Here is a 20866-nt window from a genome sequence, read left to right as displayed (position 1 = left end):
TTGAAAGTTCCACCATTCATAGGGGTTTCCATTTCACCTTTGTTACTAGCCATGGGATGAATGGAGCCCCACTTTTTGAATTGAATTACTGAAATAAATTGACTTTTTGATGATATTCAATTTTTTTGAGATGCACCTGTAAGTCTTTTGATTCAATTGTTGGCAAATTTGAAAGTTCCACCATTCATAGGGGTTTCTATTTCATCTTTGTTACTAGCCATGGGATGAATGTCCCATTAAGAATTGTATGCAATGTATATTAGGAATGGTGCCTCAATGAGGTTGTTTTTACATAATATTTATTGTGTGGTCTTGGTTTTCAGACAGTACAAGCTGCCCTGGACCGAGCAAGAGAAGGTCGTACATGCATTGTCATCGCTCATCGGCTGTCTACCATTCAAAACTCTGACATCATTGCTGTCATGTCTCAGGGCATTGTGATTGAGAAGGGAGCTCATGATGAACTCATGGAGAAGAAAGGGGCTTACTACAAACTTGTCACAACTGGAGCACCTATCAGTTAATGACAACAGAATATTGTATCAAATACAGGAGTGCTAATGAGTAATGGATACACTGAGAGGGCAGCAGCTGTAGGGATCTAAATATCATGTTAACAATGCCTATGAGTTGTCAAGCAGTACAGTAAGCATTGTCTGACCTTTTTTATTATTTGTAACAGTTGGACAATCAAAGATGAATGCATGCAACTAAAATACTGGAGGTACAAGTTTCAATCTGGCTTTACTGCAGCAATGACGAAATTATGGAACGGATTTGAATCAAAAGTGATGGCAATGGTGTGAATTACTTTAGTCACTCCCATATGAAAGCAATGAAATAGCTATTTTCAAAAGTCAGCTTTCTTAAGTTATTTATTGCAGAGGTAAGCAAATTCAAATAAATTAGAATCCAGCTGGTACAATAAAAGAACCATGAAGCACTTTTAAGAAAAACAGGAAACATCAGATTTCATTCACAATAATAGAGATTGAAAAGACAGCATTCATGTTTTTAAAGGGTTAGTTCACTTCACCTCTGCCAAAAAACTGTCTATACAGATAAGGGGCATCTCTAGTTAAAAACAAACTGTGCAGCTCTACCTTAAGCTGAATAATGCTCTTTCTTTAGGTGTAGGCCATTTACATACCTCATGAAGCCTACTTCTAGGATGTTTGCTAAAAGAGGCCTAGCTCTTTCTGTTCATCTTCACCATGACAGGCATGAGCTCTGTCTCTGATTCACATCCCCTCACATGCTGTTTTTCTTCCCTGATGCAGTAGCTCTGGGCTCAGTGTTTGAGAGCTCACCCCTGTGATGGTTGGGGTGAGCAGGAATGAGTAGGCCTCTCTTAGCAACATCCTAGGAGTTTTCCAGTAAACGCCCTACACGTACAGCAAGGGCATTATTTGTTTTTAGTTTTTTGGTAAAGGTGAACCAACCCTTTAGGCACATGGATGTTTGCTTTGCGTAATTAGTCAAAGCATGATTTGCAGTCTATATATATATATATAATTTGGAAGCATATATATGACATTTTGGTGCCTAGGTGGTGTATCAGCGCAGCCTTCTATCAAGTTGAACTTTTTTAATTATTTAAAATTCAATCCAGAATATATGTTTAACTCATTGAGTTTTCTGTGGTGTCCATCAGACCTAGTCTCATAAGATGACGACTTTGGTAGACACTAAATATACTGGTGCATCTGGGGTTACTTCTAGACTCAGCAATGGTACATAATATTGTTCTATCAGACTGGTAATACTTATCCCCATACACAAATGTAAACTAGCATGCTGTATATACAAGGGCTGCTGGTTTCTGTCCATTATGTGTATTTTTCGGAGGTATATTAGTAACACCTTATATTGGGTAAAAGGCAAGGTAGGGGCTTTACCAAATTTTAGTTAGATTTGTAAATAATAATTTTTTCTAATATATATTGATATATTTATAAATATGTGTACACTTTGATTCAGTGTATTTGTATCTTAAAATATGGTCCTAAATAGAGATTAAAAAAAAAAAAAATACTTCAATGCCATGTAAAGGAAAATATATGTATTCTCCTTGAAAAAATACACTTTGAGAAAGAAAAACGTCCAATGGCTATAATTTTCATTGAAAGTTGGGTTTGCAAAATTTCGTACTTCAGGAAGATGCTGAATACAACACAGGAAATACACAATAATTTTTACCATTAAAGTTGATATTTAAGATCAATATTGGTTTTATTTTTTTTTTAAAGCCAAACTCCAGGCATAATTTAGCTTAGTATTAATTATTACATCATTCAATGTATGTAAGCATGTGAATTTGAATTGGCAGTCTGTTTTACTGCAGAGTTCAGACTGGGAGAGGGAGCCAATCAGTGGTGCTGCAGTCCTCCTCTGCTAACATGGAACATGCTGACAGAAGGAGTCAGAGTGTCAGCTCATCAGCCTGCTGCTTGCTCATTTACTGTACAGTCACAGACTGGGGGAGAGAAAAGTCCTATAAATGTTACTTCATGGCAACATGTTTTATGTCTACCAGACAGGACTGTGCTGTGTGGCAAAGCCGTTTAAGTACAGGACTGGATAGACAGAGATACAAATAAATTGGCAGGTAAAATACTTTCTATTAGGTATTTTGGCAGTAAATGTAGCTATATTTGCTCAGAGCTCAGCTTTAGGGGTCCATCACAACACAACAGCCGGTATGCGGTACGGTGCGCTGGGATCACTGCAGTGGCAATGCGCCAATCTCAGTGTATCACACTGTTTCTTCATTTTTTTTTTTAAACAAACTTTATTGAAATGTTACACAGTGAAATTGCATTAAGTCAATCAATTGACCATCACATCCGCTGCATTTTATGTGAGATCACTGCAGGGTAGCTTTGGGCTGCATTGCAATGTGAATAGCATACACAGAAAACAACCGGGTTGATTTACTAAAGGCAAATAGACTGTGCACTTTGCAAAGTACAGTTGCATTCTGAAAGAGCAGTTGCTCCAGAGCTTAGTAAATGACCAAAAGCTCTGCTGGCTTCCATCATCCAATCATGTGCAAGCGAAAATGAATTTTTTTTATTTTATTTTACTTGCACGTGATTGGATACTTTTTACAAAGTCAAGCTTTACCTCATTTACTAAGCTCTGGAGCAACAGCACTTAAAGAGTGCAACTGCACTTTGCAAAGTGCATCATCTCTTTTCCTTTAGTAAATCAGCTCCAATGTGTCCTAGCTGTGACTGGAGTTTTACCGTGCTAAAAAATGCCGGTCACCACACTAGTGTGAATCGACCCTTACTTTTCTCTGAGATGTGCATATACAAATACAAAACTGATGACTATCTCTGAATGGACAATTTACAGTATATACAAACTGTGTAAAATCAGCACCCCTCAGGTGAGATAATATGGCAGTGGCACCTACACATCCAACCATTCACTACAGATAACAAATATAAAAGTCTGAATAAAGCAAAGTCCGCTGCAGGCTTATATTAGTATCTAAAAAAATGGACCTTTTCTGAAAAAAGATGAATTAAACAAAGATGTTCAATTTAGCTAGGTGCTTGACTTTAAAAAACTAAAAATGTGTTTCTTTTATGGCCCATGGCTATTCATTATAATTTAATTTTCTGTATCAATGACCGAAATAAACATTTTTAAAAACAGCTTCTTTGTGGCCTTACAGTGTATACAGTATTCATTTTTTTTTTAAAATAAAGTCTTTATTTAAACAGAAATTGCATTACCATTCCACAGAACAACAAAGTTCAGTTTTATGACAGAGCACACAATACAAAGCGAGTTATTCACATGGTTAACAAAGCACGTCCCTAAATGTACTTCTGTATCTAAATAACATCAACTCATATTACGTTATGTTAACCACTTCAGCTCCAGAAGATTTTATCCCCTTCATGACCAGGCCATTTTTTGCTATTCGGCTACTTTAACTGGCAACTGTGCAGTCATGCAATGCTGTACTCAAGAGCTTTCTTTTGGTGGTATATGATCACCACTGGGTTTTTTATTTTTTGCGATATAAACGAAAAAAGACCGAAAATTTTGAGAATAAAAACTCAATATTATTTACTTTATGCTATAAAAAAGTATCTAATAAAAAATAATAAAAACAAAGAATCTCTGTTGTTCCAGAAATCTAGTGTCCTGTCACCAACATCCCAATATGGAAAAGAAAAAAATTGTTATCCCCCATTTGAGAGCAGGACTTTAGAAGCAACTGGATCACAACATTTGATCGTTAAAAAACATCTTTTATTAGTACATATGGGAAAAACACAATCTGCCAAGGGCCATTTGGATTTTTGTAACATCATTCGGGTACTGTACAAAATGTATGCATAAATGTAATAGGCATTGCTTTGCGACAAAAAACGCTGTAAAAAATTGCGTGACTTTGAGGTCACAAAAGTGCGAAAGGGGCCTTCAGTAATCAAGGTATAGTGTGCCCCCTTTCAATGCAGACTGACCACAGCGTGCCCCCTTTCAATGCAGACTGACAACAGCATGCCACCTTTCAATGCAGACTGACCACATCATGCCCCCTTTTAATGCAGAGAGACCACAGCGTGCCCCCTTTCAATGCAGAGAGACCACAGCGTTCCCCCTTTCAATGCAGAGAGACCACAGCGTGCCCCTTTCAATGCAGAGAGACCACAGCGTGCCCCCTTTCAATGCAGACTGACCACAGCGTGCCCCCTTTCAATGCAGAGAGACCACAGCGTGCCCCCTTTCCATGCCAGAGTGACCACAGCGTGCCCCCTTTCAATGCAGAATGACCACAGCGTGCCCCCTTTCAATGCAGAGAGACCACAGTGTGCCCCCTTTCAATGCAGATAGACCACAGCATGACCCCTTTCAATGCACAGAGACCACAGCGTGCCCCCTTTCAAAGCAGACTGACCACAGCGTGCCCCCTTTCAATGCCAGACTGACCACAGCGTGCCCCCTTTCAATGCCAGACTGACCACAGTGTGCCCCCTTTCAATGCCTGACTGACCACAGTGTGCCCCCTTTTAATGCAGAGAGACCACTGCGTGCCCCCTTTTAATGCAGAGAGACAACAGCGTGCCCCCTTTCAATGCCAGACTGACCACAGCGTGCCCCCTTTTAATGCAGAGAGACCACTGCGTGCCCCCTTTCAATGCAGAAAGCCAGTGCACTTACCTGCAGTGGCGGCTTCTCTTCGAGTCCTCCCGCCTCCTCCTCGACCAATGGCATGTGATCGCCTTTCGGCCAATCAGGAAGGGAGTCTCAAACCCAAAATACGCAATGATTGTGCGGGCCGCAGGTTCCCCACCCCTGATTTAGAGTATTACTCACATAGCAATTCAAGTGGTATATGCCCATATACATGGTGAGAAACAAGAATAGAATTTATCTGCCCCTGCCTGGGCAGAGCGTGTGGGGAGGGGCACCTCCAATGCTGGGCCTCTCAAATCCCTATAGAGGACCCCAGAGGACTGCTAGAAAAGGGACACCTAGGACAGAAGGATCAAAAGATACTTCAGAGATCTCAATGTATCCAATATTTGATGTTTTTTTACTAATAAATGTTGGTGATCTAGTTGCTTCTAAAGCCCCGCTCTCAAATGGGGGATAACGATTTTTTCCATAAAAAAAATTTAATTCTTCATAAATTTTGGCAAAAATGTATTCTGCTACATGTTTTTGATAAAAAAAAAAAAATCCCAATAAGGGTATATTCACTGGTTTGTGTGAAAGTGATTGCGCCTACAAACGATGTCATATATACTGGATTTTTTTTTTACATATACTATTGGCAGTGATCAACGACTTATAATGGGACTGCGATAGTGTGGCGTACAATCTGACACTAACTGACACTGGGGGGAACTGACTAACTGCCGCTGACATCAGATTGCCCGCCACACTATCGCAGTCCCATTATAAGTCATTGATCACCACCAATAGTATAAAAAAAATTCTAGTATATATTCCATAGTTTGTAGGCGCTATAACTTTCACTCCATAGCCGTTGCAAGTCTAGGGCGATCAAGTGGTTAAATATGTGCCTAACTATGTATAATGTGCTCCAAGGTGGTGACCCGACCACACCAAAGGGAAAATTAATAAATGAATATTGTGAACACCTCAGTGATATGGAGGAGGGATAAGGGTAAATACTCCTTACCAAAAATAAAAAGAGATGTGCATGTATGAGCCTCCAACAAATACAGAAAAAAGAGGGCACACAGTGGGGATCCTCATCCGATGGATAATACAGGAGAAAAGGGAATTCACCCAAATAGCACCCGCACCCGGTAGCAATGAATCCTTACAAACAGACTCTCCACATGTATAGTACTTGAGTAATGAACTCCGCAATCATATGAAAAGAAGGGAAAACGCCATAGCATAAAACCCAAAAACAATTTAATGTATAAAAAAGGGGTTACACTAACATGTATAAACAGAAATAACGCCCAAAAGATGAAAAGAAAAGGAGCCGTCTGCCGAAAGAAATAAGATAACTTATAAAGAATGCAATAAGAAATGTACGAGCGCAATCAAGACGGCTAAGCTAGATCACGAAAGGCCCATAGCGGAAGAGAGTAAAAGAAAAAAAACAAGAAATTCTTTAAGTATATACATAGTAATATAAATGGTAAGAAAGTGAATCCAGAACATATAAATAGTAAGAAAGTGAGGCCCCATAAAGGACGACGAAGGGAATCTGGTTATAAAGGACAGAGAGAAGGCAAAGTTGCTAAATAAATTATTCTCCTCAGTCTTAACAAAAGAATTGGGGGGATACAGTAACCTAGAATGTAATGTTAAAAGGTAATAACATGTCACAGGAAGCATCCTCATGGTTAACAGAAGACAGACTCCGAATTAGACTTGAAAAACTTAACACAAATAAGTCAGCGGGACCCGATGGCTTACACCCAAGGGTCCTTAAAGAACTCGGGACGGAATGGTACTAGCTCATTGGAAAAAAGCTAACGCAGTACCAATATTTTAAAAAGGGCCAAGATATATCCTGGGGACTACAGGCCGGTTAGCCTAACATCAATAGTCTGCAAGATATTGGAGGGAAAGCTAAGGGACTATGTACAATACTTTAGCAATGAAACTGGTATCATTAGTAGTAATCAGCATGGATTCATGAAAAAGCGCTCTTGCCAGACCAATCTATTAACCTTATACATATATATACATATATTTACATAAAAAGTACAGTAAAACTGCAGGAAAGGGCACTGGGGGGCAATGTAATGTGAATTTTTTTTTATTTTGAATGTTATCAGTGTGTTTGGTGTGTTTTACATTTGAATTTGCCGCCGGTTCCACCCCCCGGAGGACGTCACGTCGCCGGAGACGGAAGTCGGGGCTCGCAGACGATCTGGAGAGAGCTCTGCCGCCGCACACCGCCGGGATACATCGCTGGATCCCGGAGAAAAGGTAAGTAAAACCTCTTCCAGGACCCAGCGATCTTCCTAGCGCTACCCCGAGTGTGGCTCGGGGTTACCGCTTTTGGCTCTGAAATGTAACCCTGAGTCACCCTCGGGAATACCGCTAGGAAGGTTAAAAGCTGGCTTCAGGGTGAGTCCAAAGGGTGGTGATAAATGGGGAGTACTTGGAATGGTGTGGTGTGGAAAGTGGGGTCCCCCAAGGATCTGTCCTGGGGCCAATCCTATTTAATTTATTCATAAACAACCTAGAGGATTGGATAAACAGCTCAATCTGCGTATTTGCAGACAATACTAAATTAAGCAGGGCAATAACTTCTACGCAGGATATGGAAACTTTACAAGAAGACCTGAAGTAATGGGGTGGGCATATATATGGAAAATGAAGTTTAATGTTGAAAAATGTAAGGTAATGCATTTGGTTGCCAGAAATATGAACGCAGGTTACTCACTAGGGGGAGAGCCTTTGCGGGAATCTAAGATGAAAAAGGACCTGAGGGTCCTAGTAGACGACAAGCTCAGCAATGGCATGCAATGCCAAGCTGCTGCAAGCAAAGCCAACAGAATACTGGTATGCATCACTCCAGAGATAAAACGATAACTCTTGTATTCTACAAGACTCTAGTCTGGCCTTACCTCGAGTATGCCATCCAGTTCTGGGCACTAGTCCTCAGGAAGGATGTGCTGGAACTGGAGAAAGTCCAGAGAAGGGCAACAAAGCTAAAAAAGGGAATGGAGAACTTCAGCTATGAGGAAAGACTACAAGCATTGAACCTATTCTTTCAGGAGAAGAGATGCTTGAGAGGGGATATGATAACCATGTACAAATACCGCACTGGTGACCATAGCATAGAGAACAAACTGTTCAGCGTAAGAAAATATAAAAGGACTCGCGGCCATTCACTAAAATTAGAAGAGAAGCCATTGAACCTTAAAGGGCTCTTTACCGTCAGAGCGGTAAGGATGTGGAAATCTCTTTCACAAGCAGTGGTATCAGCAGGGAGCATCAATAGTTTCAAAAAACAAGTAGATGGGCACCTTAACGACCACAACATACAGGGGTATACAATGTACCATTGACATAAACAATTATACATACACTCATCATAGGTTGAACTGAATGGACTGGTGTCTTTTTTCAACCTCACTAACTTGGTCTGTTAAAGGAAGTTGAAAAAAATAACAATGTCCCTGGAGTTCATTTGCTAAAGTCATTTTGCAAAGAAAGTTACATTTAGCAAGAGAGTTTTTTCCAGAGCTTTGCAAATGAGGCAATAGTCTGTGTTGACTTCCATCTAATCATGTGCAAGCAAAAATGTATTTTATTAAATTTTCCTTGCACAAGATTGCTAGTAATGGAACAGTGAGCTGTGGGGTTCCAAATTTGATCCCAATCTTTCCCTTACATACATACAGGCAGCCCATTCTCCCATTTTTGTGTATAAGGTGGGTGGAAATCAAATGGTTTGGTCACGAGGGCTTGAAAGGTGTGAGAAATAAGACCAGTTGAGTGCAGGCTCTTTTAACAGAAGTTTTCAAAAATTATGACACAGCTCCCCACCAGGCACTGGAGAAGAGCCCAGGCACCTGATCTTTCAGAAGTCATAACCATAATTCACTCAAAATACTCCTTTGAGAAAATGATGGCATATAGCTCAGATTCCCTGAAGCCTTTTGATGCTGCTTGGCACGATTTGTCATCCTGGTACTCTCTTCACAATACCAATGCGAACACCTGATGTGTATTGTTGATATTTTTAACATCTATGTTAATATTCTTTCAATGTACGTTGGAAGCTATGGCCACTATGGTGCCCTGCAAGGCTCTTTATGTGTTTCCCACCCTTGTTCTTACTCTCCTGCTCCGCAGTTTCGGAGACATTGCAATAAAAACCTCAATAAAGGTACATTGAAACAAAGGACACAGCTCCCCCCCCCCCTCATCTAAATAACCCCTACTTGTGCATTGGCAGAGTAAGTTGTCAGCTCACAAGAATTCTGGAAGGATCAATAGCAGTGGCGGCTGGTGCTCAAAATTTTTGGGGGGGGCGCAAAAAGAAAAATGTAATAGGTATTGCTTCGCGTCAAAAAACGCTGTAAAAAATTGCGTGACTTTGAAGTCATGGTATAGGCATGGCACAGGTGATGGTATAAGCATGGCATAGGTGATGGTACAGGCATGGCACAAGTGATGGTACAGGAGATTGTATAGGCATGGCACAGATATGGTATAGGCATGTCACAGGTCATGGTACAGGAGATGGTATATGCCCCCTTTCAATGCAGTGACCAGCATACATGCCCCCTTTCAATGCAGAGACCAGTGTACATGCCCCCTTTCAATGCAGAGACCAGCGTGCGTGCCCCCTTCAATGCAGAGTTCAGCGTGCGTGCCCCCTTCAATGCAATGAACATTGTGCTGTGCCCCCTTCAATGCAATGAACACTGTGCTATGCCCCCTTCAATGCAATAAACACTGTGCTGTGCCCCCACAATGCAGAGTTCAGCGTGCATGCCCCCTTCAATGCAACTGTGCTGTGCCCCCTTCAATGCAATGAACAATGTGCTGTGCCCCCTTCAATGCAATAAACACTGTGCTGTGCCCCCTTCAATGCAATAAACACTGTGCTGTGCCCCCTTCAATGCAATAAACACTGTTCTGTGCCCCCTTCAATGCAATTAACACTGCTATGCCCCCTTCAATGCAATAAACACTGTGCTGTGCCCCCTTCAATGCAATAAACACTGTGCTGTGCCCCCTTCAATGCAATGAACACTGTGCTATGCCCCCTTCAATGCAATAAACACTGTGCTGTGCCCCCTTCAATGCAATAAACACTGTGCTGTGCCCCCTTCAATGCAATGAACACTGTGCTGTGCCCCCACAATGCAGAGTTCAGCGTGCATGCCCCCTTCAATGCAACTGTGCTGTGCCCCCTTCAATGCAATGAACAATGTGCTGTGCCCCCTTCAATGCAATAAACACTGTTCTGTGCCCCCACAATGCAGAGTTCAGCGTGCGTGCCCCCTTCAATGCAACTGTTCCGTGCCCCCATCAATGCAGAGTTAAGCGTGCGAGCCCCTTTCACTGCAGAGCGCCACAGCATTGTTCCCAATCACTGCAGAGCGCCACAGCATTGTCCCCAATCACTGCAGAGCGCCACAGCATTGTCCCCAATCACTGCAGAGCGCCACAGCATTGTCCCCAATGATTGCAGAGTGCGCCACAGCATTGTACCCCAATCACTGCAGAGTGCCACAGCATTGTCCCCCAATGATTGCAGAGCGCCACAGCATTGTCCCCCAATGGTTGCAGAGCGCCACAGCATTGTCCCCCAATGATTGCAGAGCGCCACAGCATTGTCCCCCAATGATTGCAGAGCGCCACAGCATTGTCCCCCGATGATTGCAGAGCGCCACAGCATTGTCCCCCAATTATTGCAGAGCGCCACAGCATTGTCCCCCAATTATTGCAGAGCGCCACAGCATTGTCCCCCAATTATTGCAGAGCGCCACAGCATTGTCCCCCAATGATTGCAGAGCGCCACAGCATTGTCCCCCAATGATTGCAGAGCGCCACAGCATTGTCCCCCAATTATTGCAGAGCGCCACAGCATTGTCCCCCAATTATTGCAGAGTGCCACAGTTTTGTCCCCCAATGCTTGCAGAGTGCCAGCATTGTCCCCCAATTATTGCAGAGCGCCGCAGCATTGTCCCCCAATGATTGCAGAGTGCCCACAGCATTGTCCCCCAATTATTGCAGAGCGCCACAGCATTGTCCCCCAATTATTGCAGAGCGCCACAGCATTGTCCCCCAATGATTGCAGAGCACCACAGCATTGTCCCCCAATGATTGCAGAGCGCCACAGCATTGTCCCCCAATGATTGCAGAGTGCCCACAGCATTGTCCCCCAATGATTGCAGAGCGCCACAGCATTGTCCCCCAATTATTGCAGAGTGCCACAGCTTTGTCCCCCAATGATTGCAGAGTGCCACAGCTTTGTCCCCCAATGATTGCAGAGTGCCAGCATTGTCCCCCAATTATTGCAGAGCGCCACAGCATTGTCCCCCAATGATTGCAGAGCGCCACAGCATTGTCCCCCAATGATTGCAGAGCGCCACAGCATTGTCCCCCAATTATTGCAGAGCGCCACAGCATTGTCCCCCAATTATTGCAGAGTGCCACAGTTTTGTCCCCCAATGATTGCAGAGTGCCAGCATTGTCCCCCAATTATTGCAGAGCGCCGCAGCATTGTCCCCCAATGATTGCAGAGTGCCCACAGCATTGTCCCCCAATTATTGCAGAGCGCCACAGCATTGTCCCCCAATTATTGCAGAGCGCCACAGCATTGTCCCCCAATGATTGCAGAGCACCACAGCATTGTCCCCCAATGATTGCAGAGCGCCACAGCATTGTCCCCCAATGATTGCAGAGTGCCCACAGCATTGTCCCCCAATGATTGCAGAGCGCCACAGCATTGTCCCCCAATTATTGCAGAGTGCCACAGCTTTGTCCCCCAATGATTGCAGAGTGCCACAGCTTTGTCCCCCAATGATTGCAGAGTGCCAGCATTGTCCCCCAATTATTGCAGAGCGCCACAGCATTGTCCCCCAATGATTGCAGAGCGCCACAGCATTGTCCCCCAATGATTGCAGAGCGCCACAGCATTGTCCCCCAATTATTGCAGAGTGCCACAGCTTTGTCCCCCAATGATTGCAGAGTGCCAGCATTGTCCCCCAATTATTGCAGAGCGCCACAGCATTGTCCCCCAATGATTGCAGAGCGCCACAGCATTGTCCCCCAATTATTGCAGAGTGCCACAGCTTTGTCCCCCAATGATTGCAGAGTGCCAGCTTCGTCCCCCAATTATTGCAGAGTGCCAGCATTGTACCCCAATGATTGCAGAGCGCCACAGCATTGTCCCCCAATGATTGCAGAGTGCCAGCATTATCCCCCAATTATTGCAGAGTGCCACAGCTTTGTCCCCCAATGATTGCAGAGTGCTAGCATTGTCCCCCAATTATTGCAGAGTGCCAGCATTGTACCCCAATGATTGAAGAGCGCCACAGCTCACTTACCGGTGGTGATCGAGTCTTCTCTTCCAGTCCAGATGACCTCCACTCCTCTGGAGACGCTGCGCGGCTGCGGCCTGGTGAGGTGACTGCCTGGTCGGGTCGTCCGTCTCTCTGAAGCCGATTCCGGTGTCCGGTCTGCTCTCCGAGTCTCCGCTGAGTCCGCTCCGCTCTGCTGTGTCCGTCCGTCCACCGCACTGACTCGTGACTGACGTACGTGATGTCAGCGGGGTCACGGGTCAGCATCGGATGTCCTGGATGATGATTGGTCCAGGCTGGAGACTGGACCAATCACAGCCAGGACATTCCGAAAGTGGGGGTTTCCTAGCGCTGTACCCTGCGCCCAGGTTACGCCCCAGAAGGCAGCCAATCAGCGCCTCTTCTGGGTCGTAAACCCCACCCCCCCACAGCCTCCACATAGGCCGGCGAACACAATTTTTTTTTGGAAAACTTTATCGATCTTTTTGTAATTTTTTTTTTTCTTTTCTTTTTTTAGGGGGGGGGGGGGGGCGGCGCCCTGGCGCCCCCTATGCACAGGCCGCCACTGATCAATAGATATTTTTCCTTGTTGAACAAATATATTTGCAATTATATATTTAGCAGACGAAAAAGGACCAAATAAAATAAATTCACTGTTAGGATTAATACACATTTTAAAGCTGATTGCAAACAGCAGCATATACAGAATGTCATTGTTTTATTGGGGTTGATTAAAGGTAAATAGTCTGTGCACTGCAAGTGCACCAGCAAGTGCAGCCAAAAGGGCAGTTACTCTAGATCTGAGGAAAACATGCAAGTAAAATAAAAAAACTGCATTTTTGCTTGCACATGATTTTAAGATAGAAATCAGCAGAGAGCAACTGCACTCGCATTGCACTTGAACTTGCAGTGAACTTCTAGTGCACAGTATATTCTCCTTTATTAAATTAACCTCATTGTGTCCACAGTTATACTTTAAAATGACACTTGACATATGAAAGTAAAAGTCATCCTTAAAAACGGGTAATGATGCCTATTATTACCTTTATTAACTACAAACCATTTCTGTGTCCCTCTCCTATTAGTTTTTGTTTTTTAAGAGGAGCCTGATTTTTCTTTACTTCATAGCTAAACTTAACCTTACTGGCTGCTAAGCCAGTCTCATTGGACAACAGAATGACACTTGGTAGTGCTTAGCCATGTCAGAGAAAGTCAGACTCCAATTGAACTAAATCAGAGAGGGACGAGGCTGTGAGCATCTTGGTGATATGCTGCACGTCTGGTGGGACCATCCTAAAATCAGAGACTTCTGGAGCAAAATATTATCTTTGATCCAGAAGATTACTGGTCTTTCAATAGCAAAATCCCCACATGTAGACCTCCTAAACTTTCCAGTGGAATCTGCTTTCAAATGCATGCAACGTCTCATTTTCTTCATCCTCCTTGGAGCCAAACTGACCATCGCTGGGTCCTGGAAGAGTTCTTACGTGTCGGCCCAGCTTGCAAAAAGGAAAATCTCCTGGATTATGACTCAGGAGAAGATGGTCACCGTGCTTTTAGATTCCACTCAGAAATTTGAAGCTGTTTTGGAACCCTACAGGCACGTCCTTTGGTCCCAAGGATTTGATCTCACCTACTTCTCATTGCCAGTCTCCCTGGTCAGTCATTGACATCCTTTCCCTTTCTCCTCAATGTAGCTTATTCTCTTCTTCCTTCTTTTCCCTCTATCATCCCTTTTACCTCTTGATATTCTCCCCGCCTGGGGCTCTTTCTTCCCCTGCTCCTAATACTTGAGCAGGTTATACTAATCTGTGTACTTGATCTTAAGTAGTTGCTAGTAACTACCTTTATCAGGACTCCTTTGACCACTGAGCCAGATCACTGGGGACCATATATTTTACATCCTACTTAAGGTTGAATACACAACACAATTCTAAGATAGTCATATGCAAATTGAGTAATTATTTGTAATCCTATATCATTTTGGAGTCGGTAAATATATTTTAGCTATTACTGTATAACACTACCTTGTGCTCTTGACAATCTAGTCTCTGTAAGATTGTAACAATCTCAGTTACCCTCCCAAAGGCTCAGATTTTTATTCACAATCGCTGCATGTTAGTCCTGGTTTTGTATACCTTTTTTTCTACTTGTTATTCTCAATAAAAACTTATTGAAAGTAAATCAGAGAGGGACACAGTAGAGACTGTCACAGTTATAGAAGGCATCTTGCAAAACGTTTACTAATAAATGATGTACAGTTCCATTTTAAATGAAGCAAGGGGGGACAGTTATGTCCTCAGCCTTCCAATGTGCAGATATTTTCCTGCTCACAGGACAACAGTCTTGGTGACAGCAGAGTGGTTGTCCCTGGGACATGATAACTAAGCAGTTATCCTCTACATACACATGATAGATGCCATCACATGTTTTACAAAAACACATACCGTTTACAGCATTTACTGTTTTTTAATGTAAATCTGACCTTTAAAAAATGTCTGTATTACTTGCTGCCATGTCCAGCCAGGAACATATTAGAGATTACACTATGTTAGCTTCATTACCCAAGTACTTACATTTCCATACAGAGAATTCAGAGATTTAGCTTAATAATTTTAAATAACATTTAATGAAAAGAATAAATAATGGTGCAGGAAATATTTGCAGGAAAGATTCTACAGAATAGACAGGAGCAACAGTAAAATAAAAGGATGATAAATATTCTTAAGTGAAGCTTGTCTAGTTTTTGATTCAGTGCAGAGTTGGGATCATTTGCAGAGTAAGTCCAATCTGATAAGCAGGAGTCGCTGACCTTCTAAATATGACTGAGTATCTTTAGCAATTCCAGTGGTAGAAATGAGAGCCCAGAGCTGCCAAATGCAACAGTTTTTCTTGTCCATTAAAGGGACCAATGAATGTGGTGGAGGTGTGTTGGAGGGTATTATATTATGCTCAACAAATACGCCCTTAATGCCAACTATCCTAAATACAGCTAGGTTTCACAACCTACATTATGTAGGCCGTACTATACGTACACTACGAGCTCGTTTTGGCCAGCATAGACGGTACATACAGGAGGGTAAGGACATACACAGTGTCCCTAGACACTTTCTACATCACCACGGAAAATCTACTGATGGTTTGCAGGTGTGGGTGATCGAATCCATTCCAAGTAGGTTCCCCACGGCAGAGAGGTTCAAGCGAGTCTGCCAAAGGGAAACCTACTTAGATGTCCTCTCGCCCGGGGGACTTAATGAAGAATTGGACGTCAACACTATGTTGTAAATGCAGACTGTATCCTATGGTTGTTCATTGATCCACATTGATTGGGGCTGGGTTGATGCTTTTTATCTCTATTGCTACTATTGTGAATAATTTCCCAACTAACTAATGAAATTATATCCCTCTCTTTTCCCCCTCCTGACAACCCCCCCCCTTTTTCCCCTTTATATGTGTATGTACACGTGTGTATGTATGTGTGTGTATATATATATATATATATATATATATATATATATACATATACGCATGTGTAATTCTATATATATATATATATATATATATATACTTCTTAATACAATTTCTTATATATATATGTATATTTTTTATATATGGATATGTTCGCACGATGATTGTGCGTTTTTATGTCAAAGTGCGTATTCATATTCCCGTGTATATTTTTAACTTGTAGTTTTAGAGACATATGTATATTTATGCTTTTTAATTCTCTCATCCCCCCCTTCCCCCCCTTCCCTTACAACCCCCCTCCTCTCTCTGTTTTTATTATTTTTTGTATATTTTTTTGTATTTTTTATTATTTTTTATTTTTTTTATATTTATTTTTATTTTCATTTTTATTATTTTTTATTTTTATTTTTTATTTTATTTTTTCTTTTCTCTTAATTTTATTTTTTTTTTCATTTTTCTAGTTTTAATTCCATCATAGTCTTCATTTTCTTCCTTATCTTTTCTTTTTCTTCCTCGTTTTTTTCGTTTTTTTTTTCTTTTCTTTACAATATTCCTCAATAGTTTTATAATGATATAATGGTGTGCTATACAATTGGCTTATGTTTAGTGATAGGTCTCATGCTTAACATATGATGTACACTCTGGTAGTAGAATCCCTGGTATGTACCGCCCCTTCATCATAATTAGTGCAGGTAGTGTGTATATATGACTGCGCTCTATTGGTATTCTAAGTCGTCTGAGGAAGGAGCATTGTGCGCATGCTCCGAAACGCGTTACGTCATCATAGGTGGACAAGCAGCTCACCGCTGTTCCTGGACTGATCCTGATCCCCCATTGGACTCTATCGAGGTGGCTTCATCTCCCGACTGCTGGTTCGGCTGCGAGGAAGAGAGCGCCATGCCACGGGGTTGAGAAATTAACAGGAGAAGCCCATACATTACCCTCATGTAAGTGTGCTGTGTTTCTTGTATAATAAATCGTGATTGCATTACTGAGTGACGCCTGTCCTTTCTTGTTACATATGTGCCAGCGGGATTTTGGCTTCTGCCTGCTCACAGTGCTGCCTTCAGGAACCAACATTGAATTTTGCCACATTCGGATCAATATCCCTTCATTCCATCAACAGTTCAGTGCGGGTCCTATCTATCGGCACAATCGCCCAACACATCACTTGTCTCAGGTTTCACAACCTGACAACCCAATTATTATTTAACAGAATGAAATAATGATTTATTAGATACCAAATATGATTCATGTTGAATGTATTTTGGAGGTCTAACATGTCTTATTAGCCTTCTGGTGTGTTTGGTTCTAACACTATTGGTATCATCCATCCTTATTCATTAGTGTAACTGAAGATAACTCCATTACAGTAGACGTTATGGAGGTTGGATTGAGCGTTGGAAATGTCTGAACTTTTAGATTTCAGTTGAAAAACAGGCTTATAGATATGCATTACTCTCTAGATGGTTTATTACCACTTATGACTCATCATCAAGATCCTTTAATGACCCTAGTTAGTCAAGGTTTATGATACCTCTGCTTTTAGTCAAATGTGTCTTGAGCTTGGCTGTGTTTCAAATGTATCACAATTCATAAATGATATGAGACATGATATTTACATTTGACCGTTTTGATATCACCATGCAAATTCTAAGTAAAATCAGGGTACTACTAATCCCCCGTTCTCTCCACACACTTTGGGGATCACCAGATTTCACTTATCATCACAATTATGTGCAGGTAGAGCCAAACCATTTAATTTCTACAGCTGTGGACAAAAATTTTGAGAGTGACAAAAATATGATTTTTTTACAAAGTCTGCTGCCTCAGTTTTTATGATGCAATTTGCATATACTTCAGAATATTATAAAGAGTGATCAGATGAATTGTAATTAATTGCAAAAGTCCCTCTTTGCCATGAAAATGAACTTAATCCCATAAAAAACGTTTCCACTGCATTTGTGAAGAAGGCTTCCGGGTGCCAAAGAAAGTCCAGCAAGCACCAGGAATGTCTCCTACAGTTGATTCAGCTGGGGCATCAGTTCACCACCAATGCAGAGCTTGCTTAGGAATGGTAGCAGGCAGGTGTGAGTGCATCTGCACAGTGAGATGAAGATGTTTGGAGGATTGCCTGGTGTCTAGAAGGGCAGCAAAGAAGCCACTTCTCTCCAGGAAAACATCAGGGGCAGATTGATATTCTGCTAAAGGGATTGGACTGCTGAGAACTGGAGTAAAGTGAATTTCTCTGATGAAGCTCCTTTCTGATTGTTTGAGGCATCTGGAAAAAACCTTGTCTGGAGAAGTAGGTGAGAGCTATCATCAGTCCTATGTCATGCCAACAGTAAAGCATCCTAAGACCATTCATGTGTGGGGTTGCTTCTGAGCCAAGGGAGTGGGCTCACTCACAATTTTGCCTAAGAACCCTGCCATTAGTAAAGATCAGTACAAAAACAGCCTCTGAGAGCAACTTCTCCCAACCATCCAAGAACAGTTTGGTGATGAACAATGCCTTTTCCAGCATGGTGGAGCACCTTTGCTATAAGGCAATAGTGATAACTAAGTGGCTTAGGGAACGCAATATCAAAAAATTTTGGTCCATGGCCCGGAAACTCCCCAAACATTAATCCCATTGAGAACTTGTGGTCAGTCCTCAAGAGGCGGTTGAACAAAATAAACCCATTAACTCTGACAAACTCCAAGCTTTGATTATGTAAGAATGAGCTGCCATCAGTCAGGATGTGGCCCAGAAGTTGATTGACCACATGCCAGGGCAAATTGCAGAGGTCTTGAAAAAGAAGGGACAACACTGCAAATATTGAATCTTTGAATAAACTTAATGTAATTGTCAACAAAAGCCTTTGACACTTATGAAATGCTAGTAATTATACTTCAGTATACCATTGTAACATCTGTCAAAAAGATCTAAAACACTGAAGCAGCAGACTTTGCGAAAAATAATATTTGTGTCATTCTCAAAACTTTTGGCCAAGGCTTTATTTGCAAAATTGTTTCTGTAATGGAAAAACTTTAAATTTGTGGAATAGTCATACCCAGCTTCTAAAACTAGAGGGTACACCAGATTTAAAAAAAAAAAAAAAACTTTGGGCCTTCTGGAACAGACACTTTAAAAACATATAGAATTTGTCTAGAGTACCTACAGGGATACAGAATTCATTATTATCTCTGTTAAGGTAAACTGGACCACACTTTCTGAGGGTTTTGCCTTTATTCTGGCTCCTTTGGGTATTTTGAAAATAGGATGGATCGGAGAATGACAGGTCAACAAATATCAGATGAAGCTAAAAGAACAGAATGACAAACAGAATGTGCAAAGTACAAAAGAATGAATGTTTGTACTTTCCCAAGAGCCTCTTGGTTCCTGGCACTGACTCATACTATGTTATATAAGAATTTTTGTGAAAAGGCAATACAATGGATGTTTGAAAAAGAAAACACCTAATATCTCAATAAAGCAACAGTGAATTTTATTGTGTGATTTATTGCAGAGGCACATGCTAAAGTTGTCATTATTACTAATGTTGTTTAAAGAAATCAAACAACTAAAATATGTATTGCTAATTTTAGGGCAAAATCTATATGTGCTCAATTTGTGTATTTTTAATTCAGTGTTTCTCAACCTTTTTTTCAAGTCAAGGTACCCTTTAAAATGATGCACCCTATTCTAAAATATAAAAAGACTTAAAGTTTTACATATTGCAGCAACATCCACAAATGTGGGCCAATATTAGGGGCGATTTATTTTACCACCTTTGCAAACTGTTAATGACTAGTATTCCAGTGTTTCTCTTTTTCCTCAGTTTTTCTCCCTCTCTCTGCTAACATGATCCCAGTGCTGACAGAGAGGGGCAGAGGAGGGGAAAACAAGGATTCTGTGCAGGTGCCTGAAGTCTTCCTTATCAACGGATATCATTGGTTGTTAGGCTGCCAGCGGTTTGCCTGCATTGTACCCAAGGTTTTAATGCTACACAAAAAAAACCCTGATGCTTTGTGTAACATAAAGGCAGGCCTGATCCACTTACTGGCTTGTTGACAATTTCTGAGCTATTTGTGGCAATTTTTAGGCATTTTGCCAAGGCATCTCTGAAGAACCCAGAAAAGCATCCCAGGGTGCTATGGTTGAAAAAGGCTGATCTAGTTGATATTTTGTAAAACTCTAATCATTATGCAGCATTGAAATATTCCCTTAGGAAACATGTTCCATGTTTATTAAGCGTTAAGAGTGTCAAGAAAAATGGAAATCACTTGTTTGCCTTGGATCCAACTAATTAATAATACAGATGGATCCTCGCCTCCCAATATTGTTAATAGTGCTTTGGGGAAAGAAGAATGACAAATGAAATAAAGGCACTAAGTCCTCATGCACACGGGGTCTCTTCTAAATGCTTTTCTCCTGGCAGGAGAAAAGCAGCTGCAAACACACTCCTAAGCCGTGTTTTTTCAGGTGCGTTTAAGCGCTTGGGCGTTTATTCATTTCATTGGCTAGAATATTAATACATTCTAACCATTGAAATGAAAAAAAAACACTTAAGTGCTGAAAGCGCCTAGCTTTAGCACACATTTAGACGCATATTTTTTTCACGCATTTACCCACATTTAGTTGCATCAAGGGTTTTTTATGCTCAAAAACTCCTCTCCTGAACGCACAAGCAATGGGGTTTTTTTTTTTGCCTTTAAACTCCCCTGCCTCTAAACTCCTGTAAACACCTACAGTGTGCACAGACACATAGATAAATATGGAGAAGAGTTTAGAGGCAGAAAAAAAAAGCCCAAATGCCTATAAAAACTATAAGAAAAAATACAGCGCAGAAGTGCATTGTAAGGGGATATCAAGAACTCAGTATTCTCAGAAGATGTAGTAACACAGTGAC

The 20866-nt window shown here is 41.7% G+C and overlaps 1 protein-coding gene across 1 annotated transcript in view; it reads left to right on the top strand.

Moving 5' to 3' along the window:
• LOC309557376 (bile salt export pump-like) overlaps positions 1-993 on the top strand; it is a 110874-nt gene extending 109881 nt beyond the window's left edge. The window contains exon 29 of the mRNA XM_082260067.1: positions 324-993. Coding sequence (XP_082116193.1) covers positions 324-524 — 201 coding nt within the window. The 3' untranslated portion in view covers positions 525-993. The remainder of the gene's footprint in view (positions 1-323) is intronic.
• Positions 994-20866: the final 19873 nt, after the last annotated feature.

Source organism: Pelophylax lessonae (assembly GCF_965119305.1).
Source record: "Pelophylax lessonae genome assembly, chromosome: 6".
In the NCBI taxonomy this organism is placed as follows: Eukaryota; Metazoa; Chordata; class Amphibia; order Anura; family Ranidae; genus Pelophylax; species Pelophylax lessonae.
Note: the sequence above shows the minus strand (reverse complement) of the source record. Positions and strands in the feature narration are given on the sequence as shown.